Consider the following 19125-nt stretch of genomic DNA (forward strand, 5'->3'; position numbering starts at 1 on the left):
CTCTTCATACTCCCCTTTTTCCTCTAACCACAATTGTAAGAGAGCCTTCAGTTGTCCTTTGAACTTTTCGGAGAAGGTTTCCATGATAACTGTCATTTTTCGTCCTTTGAAGAGTCACGGCTATTTAAATGTCTTTTGGCTGGTCTCTTCTCACGCTATTAATTAGTAATCGTTCTTTCATAATATGAGCGAATCTGGTCTGCGTGGACAACTTTTTTCCGAAGTTTTCCCTCTAAGGTCCTTAACTTGTAAGTTCCGTTTGGTCTCACATCATGAATGTAATAAGGGCCATGCCACTTTGAGTCAAGTTTCTTGGCTCTAAAGTTGCGTAATAGGACCTTTTCACCAATTTGGTACCGGTGTTCCTTAATTTGTTTGTTATGTCGTTCTACTTGCCGTTTTTGCGCATGTTGAATATTCTCATTTGCTTGCTGTCGATCATCAATCAAGTTTCCGGCTAGCTGACCTAATCGTCGGAAATATAAATCTTCAAAGCCTCGATCGGATCTATCCTCAAAAGGATAAGTTGGAACTTCCAGTTCGATCGGCAATACTGCGTCTCGCCCATAGGTGAGGTAAAAAGGTTCATAACGGGTAATGTTTTGACGCATGGTTCGATAGGCAAACAAAGCCGAAGGGATGAATAAATCCCAATCATCTTTTCTTTCTATACAATATTTCGCTAAAAGTTCACAAAGGGTCCGATTAAACCTTTCTACGAGACCATTCGTCTGTGGATGATAGGCAACAGACAATCGGTGCGTTATACCAAGGCGTTTACACAACGAATCGAGCATCTCGTTAACGAAGTGTGTCCCTTGGTCGGTTAACAATTCCTTGGGGCACCCGTGGCGGCAAACAATATCTTCGTAGAAAAACGAGACTACCGAAGTAGCCTTTGCGTCCGGAAGAGCACGTGCTTCTGGCCACTTTGTCAGATATTCGGTGGCTACTACAATATACTGATTGCCTTTCTTGGTCAATGGTAGGGGTCCCACGATGTCCATCCCAATCCGGTCGAAAGGTTGACCCACTTTAATAGGGTGAAGAGGTTCGGTTTTGATCGGCCGCTTCCTTCTTTGACAAGTATCACATGCTTGTACATAAGCTTTGATGTCGTCGCCCATCTGGGGCCAAAAATACTTTTCCTTTATTGCGCGAAAAGTTTCATTGAATCCAAAATGTCCAGCGAGTGGATCATCATGGAAGCCACGCAATATTATTTCCATTTCATTCTTTTTGATCACTCGCATCGGTCGTTGAGGATTTCTTATATTTCGTCGGTATAATATGCCATTCTTTATTATATAACTGCGGGCTTTATTCTTAAAATTCCTTAATTGAGTAGTATCGAAGTCTGCAGGTAGCGTTAAGTCATCCAAGTATCGTATCAATCGGTAGTATGTATCCGTATCCATGGCTGGGTTAAATCAATAGGGTAATCCGAAAATCAAAATCAAAAAATGCGTGTGTCCCGGGTATTGTTTGGAAAAAGATTTTACTTCTATCAGATGCGCGATAAGCTATCTACGTTAGAGTGTCTTTTTCTGGCGTGATGAATAGTATCAAAATCGTACGATTGTAGTTTCATGACCCAACGGGCCAATCTTCCGTTTGGAGTCGTCATATTAAATAGATGACAAAGCGCAGAGTGGTCAGTAATAAGCGAAAAGTGGCTTCCGTGCAGATAATAATGAAATTTTCCAATGGCCCAAACAGCGGCCAAACATTCCAGTTCAGTAGCAGTGTAGTTCTTTTCAGCGGGTAGTAAGGAGCGACTAGCATACGCAACAACCCGTTCGTTACCGTCTTCATCCTTTTGCGATAACACAGCTCCCAAGGCAAACGTAGACGCGTCGGTAAACAGAATAAAAGGTCGGTTCCATTGAGGATACGTAAGAATGGGAGAAGAAATGAGACAGTTCTTCAAATATTCAAACGCCTGTTGTTGCGCATTGGTCCAATTAAACGGGACGTTCTTTTTCAATAGTTTATTTAGCGGATTGGCGATTTTTGAAAAATCTTTAATAAATCGTCGGTAGTACGAGGCTAATCCTAAAAATCCGCGTAATTGCGTCAAGTTCGTTGGTCGCGGGAAGTCCTTGACTTTACTAATTTTTCCAGGATCAGTACGGATTCCATCCTTGCTGATAACATGTCCAAGGAAAGCTAATTCGGTAGAAGCAAACTTGCACTTTTCGGGATTTAATTTAAGCCCTGCATCCCTCAACCGGTCGAATATTTTTCGTAAATGCTGGAGGTGTTCGTCAAACGTTCGGGAATAGATATTCAAATCGTCCAAATATACAACGACGAATTTCCATAGTTCATCAGCGAAGCACCTCATCCATCAGACGTTGGAAAGTAGCGGGTGCGTTACATAGCCCAAACGGCATTACAGTAAATTGGAAAGTGCCGAACTGGGTAATGAAGGCGGTCTTTTCCCTATCCTTAGGGTTCATTTCTACCTGCCAATAACCGCTGGCCAGGTCCAACGAGGTAAACCAGGCGGATCCTCCAAGCGAATCCAACATGTCATCGATGCGTGGTAAAGGATATTCGTCCCGTTTGGTCACTTTGTTTAACGGACGATAGTCAACACAAAATCGAAGCTTTCCATTCTTCTTACGAACCAAAACTACCAGAAAAGCCCAGGGTCCTCGCGACTTTTCAATCAAATTTTGTTGCAACATTCGGTCAATTTCACCAGCGATAAATCTCTTTCCATTCTTGAGGTTCGATACCATCGTTTTTTAATGGGAGTAGCGTTTCCGACGTCAATCGTATGTTGCACAAGATCAGTCCGACCTAACTGAGTTGCATCCCACGCAAACAAATGTTGGTACTGTTGCAGAAGGTCTACAAGGTTCGTTTTCTGTTCCTTCGTCAAATCTCCCATTGGTAACTCAAATAATTTGGCGTCCCATTCTTGAGTGAGTTCGGCATGTCCGAAGTGTAAAGGGACCTCGTTCTGGCGTTTCCATTCGTCAGGATCTTTCTTTTTGCAATAGAAACAGAGTTGTCGATCATGTTCATTAGCGACGTCAACTACTTCTTCTAACTGTACTTCGCTCGGCATTGCATCTTGTACTAAATTGTCAGGATCCAGATTTCGGTTCTCGAAATCGGAACTGATTTCTGCGACGATTCTTGGCGATAACCGTTGTACAGTAATGTAGTTAGTTAATTCTTCATAACATCGGGAGCAGGAATCGCTTGGTGAAACTAATCGGTCACCACACCAACATCGGGCGGTAGGCCCTTTCCAGTCATATGTCCAGGTCGCTCGTTTGGGTGGCTTTCTTTGAAACTGTTCATTTAGTCGAGCGAAATAGGTCCATAGATAGAAAGACTTGTCTAAATAGACTCCTCCTTTGGTTAATACAAAATTTTCCTTGGGGTAAATTCCGTTGATTACAACTTCTTGAAATCGGCAGGTCAATTGGAGCGAAAAATTCTGTTCGATGCGCGGGGAAGGCCTTTGTTTTACTTTAAAATGACAGAATACTTTTTCGTCAAGGTCTTCTTCCTCGTATTCTTCCTCTGTCTCCTCTTCTTCTTCGCTCATATCTTCCTCCTCTTCTTCTCCTTTTCGATTTGTCTCCTCTTGTTTCCTCCGTCTTTCCATTGGTATTTCTAAATATTCGATCGGAACTTCAATGTCTTTTCCTTCCCAGTGGATGAGCATGTTGGCAGTTTCATAATCAATATTAGCTTTTACTTTCGATAACCAATCGTTTCCAACAATCGCACTATAGGTCATAGCGTCGGTGACCACCACATCAACTGGGATGGTCACTCCTTTAATAGTAATGGGAAAGTTAAGTACTTCTCCTAAAGGCCGTTTTCGTTCTCCGTTAACGTTAATCATCAAAGTGGTCGAAGGCCGATCGATAGCTATTCCAAGGTCATTTAATAGTCGGCATGAAACAATGCTTCCAGCTGCCCCGCTATCGAGAATCAAAGGGATCTCTTGTCCTTTTACTTTAGCGTCACAATATAAGGCCGTCGCATTCGGATTATCTTGATCGGAAAATTGGGCAGCTAACTTAGTTGTTCGGGTACCCGGTTTTCGTATACTCTTTCCGACGTCACTTCGTAATTTAGGCGAAATCTGGAACAACTGTCTGAACGAAATATTCGCTCGTTGCTGTTGCAAATCGGCAACAATATTATACGGTTGAATGTGGGCTGCAATAGATGGTTGAGGTTTTTGTAGTGGCCTCTTTCGGGCTACCATTTTTTTCTTCAGTCGGATTGGAGTAGGTTGAACTGTGGAGATGGTAGGTTGGACTATTCTTTGTACATTCCCTTGCACAGATTCGGTACTCCCTGTTGGTCGAATTTCTTCCATTCTTACGGTCGGTTCAACAGCAACATCAGTCGTAATAGGGGGATCTTCTTTCTCTTCTTTGGTCTTTGCATAAGGATGACTCCTCGTGACCGGTCGATTTCTTTCAGCAGGATACGCTTCGAACAACGTACAAAATGAGGGGTTTTGTTCCGGTTTCGCACCCTTACCCTCAAAGGATGCACCTTCTAGTTTAAAGACTGACTGGTAGCTCCGAGCTGATTTTGCGCTGCTAACTGTTGTATTAAAGTCTGAAGTGTATTTGGATCTATGGCCGCTTTATCGTTAATGGTATTTGTTCCTCTATTCGGACATCGTCGACTGATATGTCCGGGCTGTCCGCAAGCATAGCAAGTAACCGAAGGGTTGCCAGGAATTACATTTCGGTTATTTACATTATCTCGAGGATTAGGATCGTTATTTCGTGGAGGTCGATATCGATTGGGTTGTGTTTCGACCTTCCTGGTCAATTCACCAACTTGCGTAACGAGGGTGGAGACAATCTTTGCTAACTCGGTCGTTTCTGATTGGACGGTAGTTGCATAATTACTCGGCTTCTTCTTTCCTTCCCTCAAAGTGAGTTCACATGCACGAGCTCTATCGATAGCTGCCTGTAATGTCTGATCAGCAAAAGGCTTAACGGCTACATATAGTTCGGGTAGCAATCCGGAGATAAATTTCCGCGCTTGAATATTGTCCGGGTAAGCAAACGCTCCATCATTAATTCGTTGGTATAGTTCCTGTACTGAGGACGCATATTGATCCACAGATTCTCCGGGTTGCTGCTGTCGTTGATCGAGTTCTGTTGACCATAATTCGACTAAAGCGGGCGTTCGAAACCTTTGTTTAAAAACATGTTCGAACGTATTATTATTGGCAGCACCGTCCCAGGCGTTGATAGGATTCCCAACTACCGTCTGATACCATACGGCGGCAGCTCCTTTTAAATACGCTGGAACGACTTGGAGTTTACGAACGTTATTCCATCCATTGGCCGCGCAAGCTAAATTAAATTCGTTTAACCAGGCGATTGGGTCTTGATTTCCTCCGTAGAAGGTCGGAACTTGTGCAGCTTGTGTTCCTCGGTTATGCATCGCATTATTATTGGCGGTAAGAGTAGCGTTTAATGCGTTTACGGCATTATTAACATTCGCCCAATTGTTTCCTCCAGCGCCAAGAGCGTTCGTTAAATTATTTAGGGCGTTCAACAAGATATTAGGATTGAATCCTCCACCAAGGGCGGCCATTCCGGGTACTTCTGGTTCTTCGAATAGCTGGTTGAGATGTAAGTCTTCGTCAGCGAATAATAGCCCAACTGGTTCCGGCTCAGGGAATAATCGGTTTAAGTTTAAATCTTCGTCAAGAAATAATAATCCTACTGGTTCTTCCCTGAAAAGACTTTCGATGTGTAAGTATTCGTCAGTAAATAATAGTCCTGGGGTCGCCGGTCCCTGGTTTAATAATCCGTGAAGTAAGGGATGAAAATTGTTGGGGATATCAAAACTTCCGGTGGAACTATCGGAGTCGGTTGATGCGTTTGCTTCGCTAATTTGGTATAATTCTTCAAAGGGATCCTTTCGAAAAGTATCGGTAAGGATATACGCGTTATATAACTCTTGTCGTAATTGAGTGTAGGGTCGAGGCTCAATAGAATACCGGATACTAAAAACAATCGAGTAAATGGCTTCCCAAGTTTCTACAACAGTTAGGGAGGCGTCAAGGTTTATCAGAGCCTGTTGGGTATTTCGTGTGTATTCGATAGCTGGATTCTCAACGGAATACCAGTTCCAGAAATGGTCAAATTGTAATGTATTGGGTAGAGGCGGATGGCAACGGATACACGATGGGTCGCGATGATAAAAGGTAACTTGATCTATTCGGTTATAAAGGCGATGCCAACGGTTATGTATTCGGTTCTGCGTAAATAATATCTCGTAATCGACCATACAAAATAGTAAGGGCCGATCCTTATAAGGAGCACCAAGTTGTTACCACCGATTTGTGTAGTTCGGGAGGGCAGTAACAGAAATATATACGGGTTAATTTATAGAATTTGACTAACAATAGGCAGTAATCGGCAATAAATCGTGAGGAAATGGGTAGGGTTTATCAACAATTAGCAATAGATTTATAAACAATGTATATTTATTGAATGTATAACAATCGGAAATAAAATTGACAATAAAAACAATAACGAAATGTATAAAATTGGAGTGATCGGCGGGTTCTTTATTAACAATTACAAAAGAATTTCCTAATATTACTGCCTCTGCCGGCGCTCTGTAATATTCCCAAGGTTCTATCTAAGTGTTAATAATCGAAAAATCACTTCCCCGAAACCTCAGCGGAATTTCTTCCCTTAAATATTATTCAAAATTTGGGACGATTAGTGCTTTGGCCAACTCGCCCGTTATTCAAATCGTCCAAAGTACAACTCGTTTTCCGGTCAAATTGTCCATTGTACGAATCGCCCATCACAGCCATAATTGATTCCCACCAAGCCATACGCCACATTTCCTATAAACTATATATATAAATTGTATAAATAAACTATATAAATAAAATAAACTATACTATATAAATAAACTATATCAAATAAAAATAAAATAAACTAAATATAAATAAATAAATAAATAAATAAAATATACTATAAAAAAATAAATCATATAAGAATAACTATATAAAAAATTCCCGTGACATTAATAAAAAATATTATATACGATAATTAATATTGAATTTACATTGTACTTACTGCATATTTAATTAATTTTGAAATAATATAGTCTTCATCCATTTCAATCTTTGGATGTTCAGGATCCAGCATATTTTGAACACATGCCTTAATTACAAAAGTGTTATTTTTAGTTGCACTTTTACCAAACACTTTTGTAACAATTTGATAAAGTAGCGACTCATTATCTTCATCGGAGGTTTCAAGATTTTTGTACCACTACCGGACTTTATCACTTGATTTCCATATAGCAAGTTCTGTTTGGCTAGTAGATGTATCCACTTTATCTAATTGACCTTTTAAACATGACCATGTATGTCGACGTATTGTTCCGAATAAACTTCCACGATATGAACAGCAATATGAACCAACCTAAACAATTATTCATATAATTGCACAATTATTAGCATAATATGAATAAATAAAAAAAAAATTACTAATAAACCATTTAAATTTACCTTTTCCTCAATTCTCCGCCACAAGATGTTCCATTTAGTTGGTTGTTCATATTTTTGCATTTTCTCAGGAGCCATTACCGTTAAATGTCTTTTTATATGTAATGAAAGGGATTCTTCCTTCTGATATAAGCAATCATTTATTATTTCCTTAACTCCATCTTCCACATATTGCTATATAAATAAAAATTAAAAATAGATATAAAAAGTATTTTACAAATATGCATACCTCCCACCACTCAGACTTTTTCTTTCCTTCTATATTACTTTCCAATTTTTCAGTTATAGATCTAATTTGTTTGATTTGTGTTTGAATTTGGCTCATAGACTTTTCTTGTTTCTGAAACATAATCATGGTTTGATCAAACATCTTTTCATGAAGGTCAAAAAGTCTCTTTATTTGATCTTCAATAACTATATTGAATATTTAAATTATTAAAAAAATTAGTATATATTAATTATTAATTATATTAGTTTTGAAACATACCATTAATATTTTGATTGGTAACACCAGTATGAATTTGATTTTGGTCAATGTCAACCAATGGTAAATAGGGAGCATTTACGTTTCTATCTTCAACTGTAATTGGTAATTGTGGTTCAGATGAATCTTTCAATAGATTATCATCTGTAATACTAATTATATCATCGGTCAATGATGATATATCAAGCACAAATTTTGGAGTGGGAGAATTATCATTAGTATTAAGCATAGTTTTCAAATTAGATGGCTTAGATGTATCATCGCTAGTCAATGTGTTATTGATTGTAAATTTTGAAACTAGTGGCTTGTTAACTTTCTGTGTATGAGTTTTCCGTTTTTTCTTTTCATTGTTTAATGCAGAGTTCGTATTTGTTTCAAATTTATCAATAATCTAAATAAAAAAAAATACATGTACTGTAAAATATACAAATGACAAATATTATTCAATAGTATTTACAGTTTCAATGTCTTGTTGATCTTTCACTTTACGCTTTGAATTTGATCTAAGATTCCTTATGGTTTAAAAAAATTAACAAAGGAATAATAAAATAAATAATGAAAGATAAAGTAAATAACAGGGAATATGAAAATTAAAAAGAAAACGAGAAAGTAAAGGCAAAAGTAAAAGTAAAAGGATAAAAAGTTTATTCCTATTTATACTATTTTAGAAAGTTTAAGTTTATTTATACTATTACTAAATAAAAAAATAATGAAAAGATTGGGAGATATGGAAAGGAGATATGGAAAGGAGACGAAAATAATGAAAAAAAAAGAGATATAAAAAGGAGATATGGAAAGGAGAGAAAGGAGACGAAAATAATGAAAAAAAATAGAGAAGATATGGAAAGGAGACGAAAAAATGAAAAAAAATAGATATAAAAAGGAGACGAAAAAGTAAAAAAGTTTATTTTTACTAAAATAAACTATTTATACAGTATAAAATGATATGATATCATTATAGAAAATATACTGACCTCGCTATAAAATTTGTTACCCTTTTTAGTTTAAGTTATCTATGGGCTGATTCATTACTATAAATGGCCATTAATAATGATTTTATAGTATAAGTGCGTTAAATGTTTTTTCTTGATCATTTAACATGATTTTATTACTTTTATAAAATTAATAGTACACTATTTATATTATCAAATTTAATTAAAGGTTCTTTTAATTTTCAATAATGTGGACATGTAATATTTGCTTTAAAACATTTGATCACTCAACAAGTTATTATAATCATTGACAAGTCACAAATTCAATTATGAAACAAATTTGAAAATCAAAAGATATATGAATATTTTTTAAACCTATAAAAATTTATACAAAAATTTTATATGAAATATGTATTAAATTTTTATATTTATATAATTAGTATATGAAATACTTGCATAATATTTATTTGACTATAATTTACATGTAAAGTTATATTTATATAATTCTATATCTATATAATTTTACTTTTAATAATTGCGTAATGTGTACTTGACCATAAATTATATATAAATTTATATTTAAATAGATTTATATTTATATAAATTTTAAATAAAATATTTATAAAATTTTTATAGCTAAATAAAAACCAAATAAAAAATATATACGTATTATAGACTTATAAAAATTTATATAAAAAATTTATATTGGGTATATATAGGGTTATAGACATTACATAAACTCTATAAAAAATATAACTGCTGATGTATAAAGGTCAATAATTAATATGAACTTAATTTATTTGCGTATTTTTGTAGGATTTTCAATATCAGGTGTCAATTATGCGTACTACTCATATGAAAAGTCCCTGCGTACAGCTCATAGTAAAAAAATTTTTCGCCACCTGACCCTTATATATATATTTCTGGATCCTAGTGTAATACATTATTTGATTTTCAATTATCAATTATTATACTCAGAGGACGTAGATTTGTGATTTATTACGACAAATTGATGGTATCCCAAATTTAAACAATCATGATTGAAAAACTAAGTTTTATTAATATTTAATACCATTAGAGCGTTATGGACAATTATAACAAGAATACAGCATTAAAAAAATTATTAATATATTTTATTAAACTCAAACGATTGCTATATTGATAAACAGAATGCGTCATTAAATCTCTCTCTATATGCATATTTATTTTATTTTTTATTATATATATATGTTTTTTAAGAGAAAGTATATAAAATTATTACACTAAATAAATTTTCATTCATTTCATAAGTAGGCGTGAATATTCACAAATTAATGATCTTCTGAGATTAATTTATAAGTTGTGCGGTTAATTATGATTTATAAATTTTTTGACCCAGAAATTACGAAATTAATCCCCTGTCGCACTCATGATCACCTTCATACTAATTTTTAAAAATTGCGAGTGATTAGCTGAGTTTATAAATGACTGGGAATCATCGTTTAGATATTTCCCGGCCTCATATAGATAGCCGGGAAATTACTAATTTTAGTTTAAAATAGTTAAGTTTAAAATAGTTAATATTTAATGAGTGACACGCTCCAGGGAATTACCCATGAAATAAATAATACAAATAAATAAATATATATATTTTCAAGAACTATTTGCATCAACCATTCTTTACGTAGGAAAATACAAATAATATTAAGTATAATAAACAAGATCAATATATAATCAGCAGTTTTCAAACAATTTACGAGATAATAAAGAAATGTGATCAATTAATATCATCATCAAAGTAACATATTTCTCCGAAATTAAGCACCTCTTTTTGCATATAATTCCGGCCAGAATAAACATAATTTAGGTCAAAATCATAATTCTGGTCAGGGCGCTTTATTTTCCGGTAGTGCTTAATTTCGGAGGAATACAGTATAGTGGTATGCTTATTTCCATAAATAGGGTTCTATCGCCTACTTTATACTGATTCTTCCCATAAAAGCTTATAATCCTTAACCACAATGAGCTACAAAAAGAATAGCATAATTTATGTGAAATTGTTACATGGTTCATTCTTGCTATAAATAAATTTCTCAACTAACACATATTCAAAGCACGACAGGGAATCATTTTTGCTATAAAAAAATTTGGAATTAAAGTTTGAAATTAATTACTTTTCGGAGCGGTGATCAGACTAGATATAAAAATATAATAAGTATTTGAAATAATAAAATTTAGTATTCGTTCACAAATTAGATATTATTATTTTTTACTTGTTTGTCTATATTTACACATGAAAAATTTGGATATACCTTTTTTCGTATCACAAATTTCATGCAAGATTTGACTCATTCAATTTTCCTATTTCGGTCGATCAAGCATAGATAGATGATTCCATACTTGCGCCAAAAAAAGCCTATCTTATTCTGGTTGATAATGATGATCATCTAAATCTTAGAATAATCATTCTTGCCATAATAACTTATCTAGGGGATTGGAATCGATTTCCATAATTAGAATCAATTTTAGAATCGATTAATCGCGATTAATCGTTTCTCAAATTTTGATTCTAAAATTCGATTTTCGATTTCGATTAATCGTTTCTAATCGATCGTGCAACATTAAATTTGTGAAAGGAAAATTTCCGATGACCACAAATTTAACATATAAATCATTTGATTATTATAATAATAATCAGTGATCGGCGGTAACTCTGGCCAAGCTTATAATTCCGGCCAGAATTAAGACTTTAGTGTAACCCATGTCCGATTGTCACGTGATTTATCATTCGTAATTCTGCACGTCATTATCTGTTATAGTTTAGCAATCCAATTTTTTTATTTTACTGTAAAAATAATTTTGTATTCTTAATGTAGACATTTCATGTATTAGGTATGCCTTCTTTTCATATGTTAAATAGAATTTTATTTTTCTATTTATTTATTTACTGAAATTAAGACTTTTTTTTATTTTTATTTAAATAAGTCTCTAGTATAGCCTAAAAAATCGAATAGAATTTTATTTGATGTTTTGATCCGGATAAAAAACATTGTCCAGATAAATGAATAAATAAAAAAAATATCCGGTTTCTATCTGATAAACTTGACATTTATATTTATGAAAACAGATGTTCAAGAACTATCGTGGAGTATAATTTATTTTGGCAAGTTAAATTAATAAAATTAAGCAACAAGAAATTTCGTTTAAGATATAAATCAATTAGTATATAAGGCAGAATTTTTATCTTTAGAGTATCTAAATGAAATATATACATGAGGCAAATTCTAAACAATTTTAGACGAATATAAATTGCAGATGAATAATGGACGAATTATTCTAAATTTATCTTTTTACTTTAATTATCAAATTCATTTTTTATTTTCTAAAAAATTCGGTAAAGATGAAATTTATTGCTGATCTGCTTGTGTAACAATCACCTGACTGCAACTACAGCGGGGGACGGCTGAAACTAGCAGACTTTTTGGCATAGAAATGTTTGCCATAGTAAATTCCTAAATTTGTAAAATAAATTAATTGTAGATCTATACTAAAAGTTTCAAGTGATTTTAATTTTCCAAAGCAAGTAATTCCTGCTGTTAACTGCCGCACCAGCCGCATTCAGGCACATTTATGCAGATTTATGCGCCTAAAACAGGTCGCGAAATGATGCACACTTTTGTCAAGCCATACATTATATACAGAAACTTGTAATAATGTGTATATACATATATTGATAATTAAGAAAACTTTATTTTAACTTCCATTTTTTTATTTCCAATTATGTGGAAAAGAATGACGTTATTTATAGAAATAATAGAATTAAAAGAAATTCTTTGTTATTTTATGTTACTAGTTTTTTTTTTTTTTCAGAAAAATGTGTACTTTGTATTTTATTTGATACATTGAGGCTGAATCAAAATATGTATTCATAATAATCAAAATGGTAATACGCATATTCAAAAATTTTATAAAATATCGGTGTAATAAATGAACTTTTGTCAGTAGGATAATAAACCTATTAACAAAATACTCTTACATCAAAAAAGTTTTAAGGTGTGTTTGGAAATTTTACCTTTTCTGTAAAAGAACTCCTAGTAATTATTTGTAACTGTTTTTAACAATGATCAAATTTAACCTTCTTTACTCATGCTACTTCTACTTAGCTTCCTCTAATCTCTTACGCTTAACTTTGAGGTTACTCTTCATTATCAGCCTATCTATTTAAAGGAAGTTCAAGAGTCTCAAATGCCCCCTACCTCTTTCTCAGCTTTTCAACTGCCTAAAACTCAAATACAGAGAAAACATGAGTTGGTCGCTGGTCTCTTTAAAGAGATCTTAGAAAGATTTCGGGACTGGGATCTGTGTCGAGAATCGCCCAGCCTTTTCCTGGTGTATGCCTATGACAATCCCTCTGTTGGTCGAGCTGACGCTGGGGTTTCCCGGAATTTGATTCAATGGTTGTCCAGTTTACGTTTCCATATTTATTCTGACTGCACGGTAAGCGGATATAATACTTTAGCGTTTCAAACCACTTTGATGAATACAGCCAAGGCTGATGACGTACTGTCCAGTCAGCTTTGTTTATTGCCGAATCACTCAGAGTCTGTAGATAGAGTTATTTTATGTGGATCAGAAGTACTGGGACGCTATATAGAAACTTCATATTACCAGAGCTATTATCAGTCACTCAAAAGTGCCTATCAAAAAGCTTTAAAACAATTTGATGGGATCGACAGCATCAAGGAGGCATTACGTGAGGTCGTTAATCACAATCTGAAGGAAAAGGAGTTTCACCATGTGTTAACAGAACTGGCCTTTTTGCATATTCGGTATGATTACAAGCAAGAAGATCATGGTATCATTCCAGTTTTACTCAATGGAACATTTCAGAAATGCTTTCCGGCATTCATTGTAAAATCAACCACCATTTGCATCTATGAGCCTTCTTTGTACGTCCCAGGGAATTGGAATGGTGAAGAAACCTATCAAGATCAAGGTGTGCATATAGGATTTTTCAAACTGTTAAAACGGCTACTTGTAAACCAGGAAAGGCGCATTCAACTCATCGAAGAAGAAGTCTACCATTCTTGTATTCAAGCATTGCGAAAGAATCATTCCAAGGTGTTAGAACCACAGGCATTTTCAACCTATATGAAAGATGCCTACCTAAAAGTCTTAGACAAACTGCTGGAAGATGGTACAACCTTCCTGCGACAACTTGGTCCTGAAACTTCTCCAAAACCTATTCCTCAATGCAAACAAAATAGCATGTTACAAACTGCTCAAATTCTTGAGGTCATGCAGGCTCAAACTCAAATTGAGTCTTTAATTGAAGCTAAAGTCAGTGCTCTTAAAATAGATCTTAAATCTTATCTTCAATCTGAAATTCATTTAGTTAAATCTTCCATAGATTCTAAACTTGAAGCTATGCAGGAAGCACAAACTTCTCTGAATTCTAAATTAGAATTAATTTTGGCTTCATTAAATAAACCTTCTAGATAGTTTTTATAAATAATAAAAAAATAATTTTTGTTAATATTCAATACTTTCTTTGAGTAATTTACATTATATACTTATCACGCATAAAATATTTGAGTACGCATTCTACAATAGCTTTGTTCCCTTTTGTTGGTTCATTTTAATTTCTGTTTAGCCCTAACCATTATATTCATTGAATGTACAGTTTTGTGTGAATGATATAAATGTATTAAAAAAACTAATACTCAAGTTTCATTGCGAAATTTTACCTTAAATTTTGCAATTACTGAAATAATGGTATACTAATTATGCTAACCAGTCAACCCAAGCCATTTATTTTTTGTCTAGCGATCTACATATACCTTTATCCATACTTAAAAAAGGAGCAAAAATTTACTATTAGCTCTACGCATTTTTTTCAGGGCCGGAATTATGATAATGTCAGTCACCTACTACAATAAGTAATAAAATTCTGACCAACATTATTGGAAATTATCTAAAAAAGGAAAGATTTTCATGGCTATTTTGACATATCCTACGCGTTTATTTCGTTACCTATTTAGTATTGCTCGGGGTCCTCTGGTCTATGAAGTGAAGAGTCGTGTTTTACCTCGTGGCGTGTCATTTTTATGAAGAATAATTTTTTTCAATTTTGAAAGAAAAAAAGGAAGCGAAATAAGAAAGTATCTGTATTTTCATGAAGGAAATTGATTAGTTTATACCATTTTTGTAAGCATGGGATAAATTACTAAGTGTTGTTTAATCTAATAATTTATACGTTTTCCTTTATGGTAAAAGATTATGGTCTCGGATAAACTAGTAAACAATTTAAAATTTACTCTGTTTGCATACATTATTGTGTACAATAATTTTACAAATTATAAGTATTAAAAAAAATTATCTATATTATTTTTAATTTAAACAAATAAACCTTCTTAATATTGTTTTTTTATGTTTTTTCTATACTTATTCTATAACTTACAAAACATAATCATTTGAATAAATTCCGATCACTGATCCAAACTTAAGAGGCATAAGAATGAAAAGAAAAAAAAATTTCGAAAAAAAATTAGTAAAAATAATAAGAAAAAAATTATTAAAAATAAAATTCGGAAAACACTGTAGCACCGCAACATCGATCATCGATCTGAACACCGATTAAGCCTAAAAGAAGAAATATATTAAATACATTTATATATAGAAAATATATGTATAAAAACATTAATATAATTAATATAGAATATTATAAAGGAAATAAAATTAAAAAATAATTGAAAAAATTAAAAAAAAATTCGGTTTTAAAAAAAAACTGGAACTGACCGAACGCATTGTATCGAGTTAGTAATACAAACTAAGCTTTTTTTCGTTAATTAGTAAAAAAAAGTTTCCTATTAAAGTTTGGAACGTACACATGAACTCGATAACCAATCAAATAATGCAGTGGGGTGTGACGGTTGTGACACAAAAAGTCACGTGATTTTTCGTGACATTTTTTTCAGGTTACGCTGGTAAAGTCTATTATAATGCGCCATACTGTTCAAAAATCCCGGGTGGCCACCCTGGATGCATCCAGGGTGATTTTGAAAATTTACCCTGGATGCAAACATTACCCTGGATGATCATTGAATTTCTACACGAGTCGTTACATATTATCGGTCACGTGATATATCACATTGCTCGTCTTAGCCAATGAGGATTCAATTTTTGTGATATCATCATTCTTATATTACTACCATTAGATTCATCTAAGCAAAAATGAAGCCAATAAGATATAAATTATTGGTTTCTAATTATTAGTTTCATCAGGAAATTTTACAGGTGATATATAGCAATATATATCACTTTATCGATATATATCTTATTATTTATAAAATGTGATATATATTGATAATAATCGCACTCGTCGAGTAGTATCGATATAGATAAAAACGATAAATCATCAAATTTAAACCTAAATGATAAATATCGATATTTAACAAATAATAAACAATCGATATTTAACAACAATCGATATTTAACTTAAACAATAGATATCAAATTTTACACATCAAAATTTAATTTTATTTAATTATTGTAATATACAAATAAAACGAAATAAAAATATAATAAATACAACATTAAATATATTTCTAATTAAATAAAATAAAATAATAAATGGTTCACAACAGGATGTTGCGAAACCAAAATGGCAGAATCCAAAACTTATACACCAAATTTCTCATGTCTAAAGGCCCAGCCGTCTAAAAAAAAAAGAAAGACCTAAAAAATTAAAAATTTTATTTAAAAAAAAAAAGTTTCGAAATGAAACCCTTATAACTTACCGATCCAAAATTTAAAGTCGAAGCTGATACATACATAAAAAAAAAATTAGAAAATTTTACTTTAAAAAAAAGCCAAAAAAAGTTTCAAAACGAAAAGAAACTTTTGAAACTTACCAATCTGAAAGAAAGATTAAAGCCAATATATGCCTAAAAAAAAAGAAATTAATTAAAAATTTTTTATTTTTAAAATAAAAAGAAATAAGTTTTGAAATGAAACTTTCAAAACTTACTGATCTGAAGCGCAAAACCAAACCGATACCTAAAAAAAAGGAAAAATAATTAGATTATTTTATTAAAAAAAAACCTAAGTTCGAAAGAAAGAAAGAAACTTTCGAAACTTATCTAAAGCCCAAAAGGAAGATTAAAGCCGATATCTAAAAAAAAAGAAAAAAAAATAGTTTTTTTTTTCAAAAAAATATTACTAAAGTTTCGAAAGTTTTCACTTTAAAACTTACCTATCCAAACTCCAAAGCCCAAAAGGAAGAAAAGCCAATATCTAAAAAAAAGAAAGAATATGAAACGTTAATAAACGCTTCGTTACTGTAAAAAAAAAAATAATAAGGACTAACCACTGAATTCCAAAGCGTTAAAAAAGACCTGGCTGTCTAGAATTTTCCACGCGTCCAAAGGTCAAAATGTGATAAACCCTAAAAAAAAAAGAAAGGTTAGTAAGGTCAAAAAAAAAAATTAAACCCAAAAATTCACAAGCTGAAATGAAAATGTTCCTAAAAAAAATTCGTAATTTTTTTACTTGGTGAAAAGCGGTTAATTTAGGTGAAGGGAAGGATGAAAGAGAGGAGGAAATAAAAGAAAGGGAGAGAGGGTAACGGAGAGAGAAGAAGAACAAAAGAAGTGGGAAAAGGCAAAAACGGAGGAGAGGAGGAAAAAAGAAGAACGAAAAAAGGGGAAAGGGAAAAATGGAAGAGAGGGAGGGGTATTTTGTTAAAAAAAGTTTAAAAATAGTTTAAAAAAGTAGATTATTAGTATTACGTGATACGTAATATGCGTAATACATAATTTTATAAGAATAGAGGGGATTCAGTTATCGGTGAAACTTAAAATTTTATTGCAAAAATATTTTTTAAAAAAATTATTTTGCAAACATATTTATTTATTCAAAATAATCTTATTTAATGAATTTTATATTAAAATTTAAGTCACACATTTACGATTTTAAAGAAAAAAATCCCGCATTTATTTTTAATCAAGTGGTACAAAAAAAAATAATATCAATAAATAAAAAAGATAAGTAAATTACAATGATCAAGGAGAAAGATGCTAATAAAAAATGAAATAACAATGGAGTAATGGAAAGTAATAAAAGATGAAAGGGAGTAAAAAAGAGTAATGAGAAGTGATAAGAAACAAAAAGGAGAAATAGAGAGATGAAAAGGAGTGATAGGAGTCGAAGAGGAGTGATGGGAGACGAAAATGGTGATGGGAGACGAAAAGAAATGATGGGAGACAAAAAGGAGTGATGGGAGGCGAAAAGGAGTGATGGGAGACGAAAATAAACGATGGGAGACGAAAAGTGGTGATGGGAGACGAAGAGGACGGAGTGATGGAGACGAAGAGGAGTGATGGGAAACGAAGAGAGTGATGGGAGATGAAAAGAAATAATGGAAGACGAAAAGGAGTGATGGGAGACGAAAAGAAATGATGGGAAGATGAAGAGGAGTGATGGGAGACGAAAAGAAGTGAAGAGGAGCGATGTTCTCGTTATACTGCTTAATGGAGACGAAAAGTAGCGATGGGAGATAAAAGAAATGATGGGAAGATGAAGAAAAGTGATGGGAGACGAAAAGGAGTGATGAGAGACGAAAAGAAGTGATGGGAGACGAAGAGGAGTGATGGGAGACAAAAAGAAGTGATAGGAGAAGAGGAGTGATGGAAAATAAAAAGGAGTGATGGGAGACGAAGAGGAGTAACGGAGGACGAAAAGGAGTGATGGGAGACGAAAAGAAATGAAGAGGAGTGATGGGAGACGAAAAGAAGTGATGGGGAACGAACAAATAAACATGACGTGATCATGTGGCCAATCTGGCCAATCAAATATTAAAGCTGTTGACCCAGGCGATGTGGCTCTTTTTTATATAGTTATATTGAGATTTAAAATATGTGTATATATGTACATTAAATATCACCAATTAACTTTATAAAACAATATTGCTAACTTAATTATGGATAACTTTCAATTACTAACAGTTACTTTGTGATAATTTTTGATAATTGACAGTATCCCAAATTATCATTATGATAATATTTGATAATCATCAATATCATGAAATAACTTGATGATAACTATCGATAATCATATCTGCAGATAACGCAGATAATTATTATTAATTATCATATTTTGTTAATTATCAGCATTTTACAGCGATAAATATCGAT

The 19125-nt window shown here is 33.1% G+C and overlaps 2 protein-coding genes across 2 annotated transcripts; one reads left to right on the top strand and one right to left on the bottom strand.

Moving 5' to 3' along the window:
* Positions 1-7301: 7301 nt before the first annotated feature.
* On the bottom strand, positions 7302-8250 carry OCT59_011698 (uncharacterized protein; the record flags this gene model as incomplete). Its single annotated transcript, XM_025308274.2, has 4 exons — positions 7302-7454; positions 7541-7711; positions 7767-7951; positions 8025-8250. The coding sequence occupies 4 exons, from the start codon at positions 8248-8250 to the stop codon at positions 7302-7304; spliced, it is 735 nt and encodes a 244-aa protein (XP_025164472.2).
* A 4927-nt stretch (positions 8251-13177) lies between these two features.
* OCT59_011699 (uncharacterized protein) lies at positions 13178-14434 on the top strand (the record flags this gene model as incomplete). Its single annotated transcript, XM_025328971.1, has 1 exon — positions 13178-14434. One exon carries the CDS (start codon positions 13178-13180, stop codon positions 14432-14434), a length of 1257 nt encoding a protein of 418 aa, XP_025164471.1.
* Between the last annotated feature and the right edge of the window lie 4691 nt (positions 14435-19125).

The sequence above is a fragment of the Rhizophagus irregularis genome, chromosome 2, assembly GCF_026210795.1.
Source record: "Rhizophagus irregularis chromosome 2, complete sequence".
Lineage (NCBI taxonomy): Eukaryota > Fungi > Glomeromycota > Glomeromycetes > Glomerales > Glomeraceae > Rhizophagus > Rhizophagus irregularis.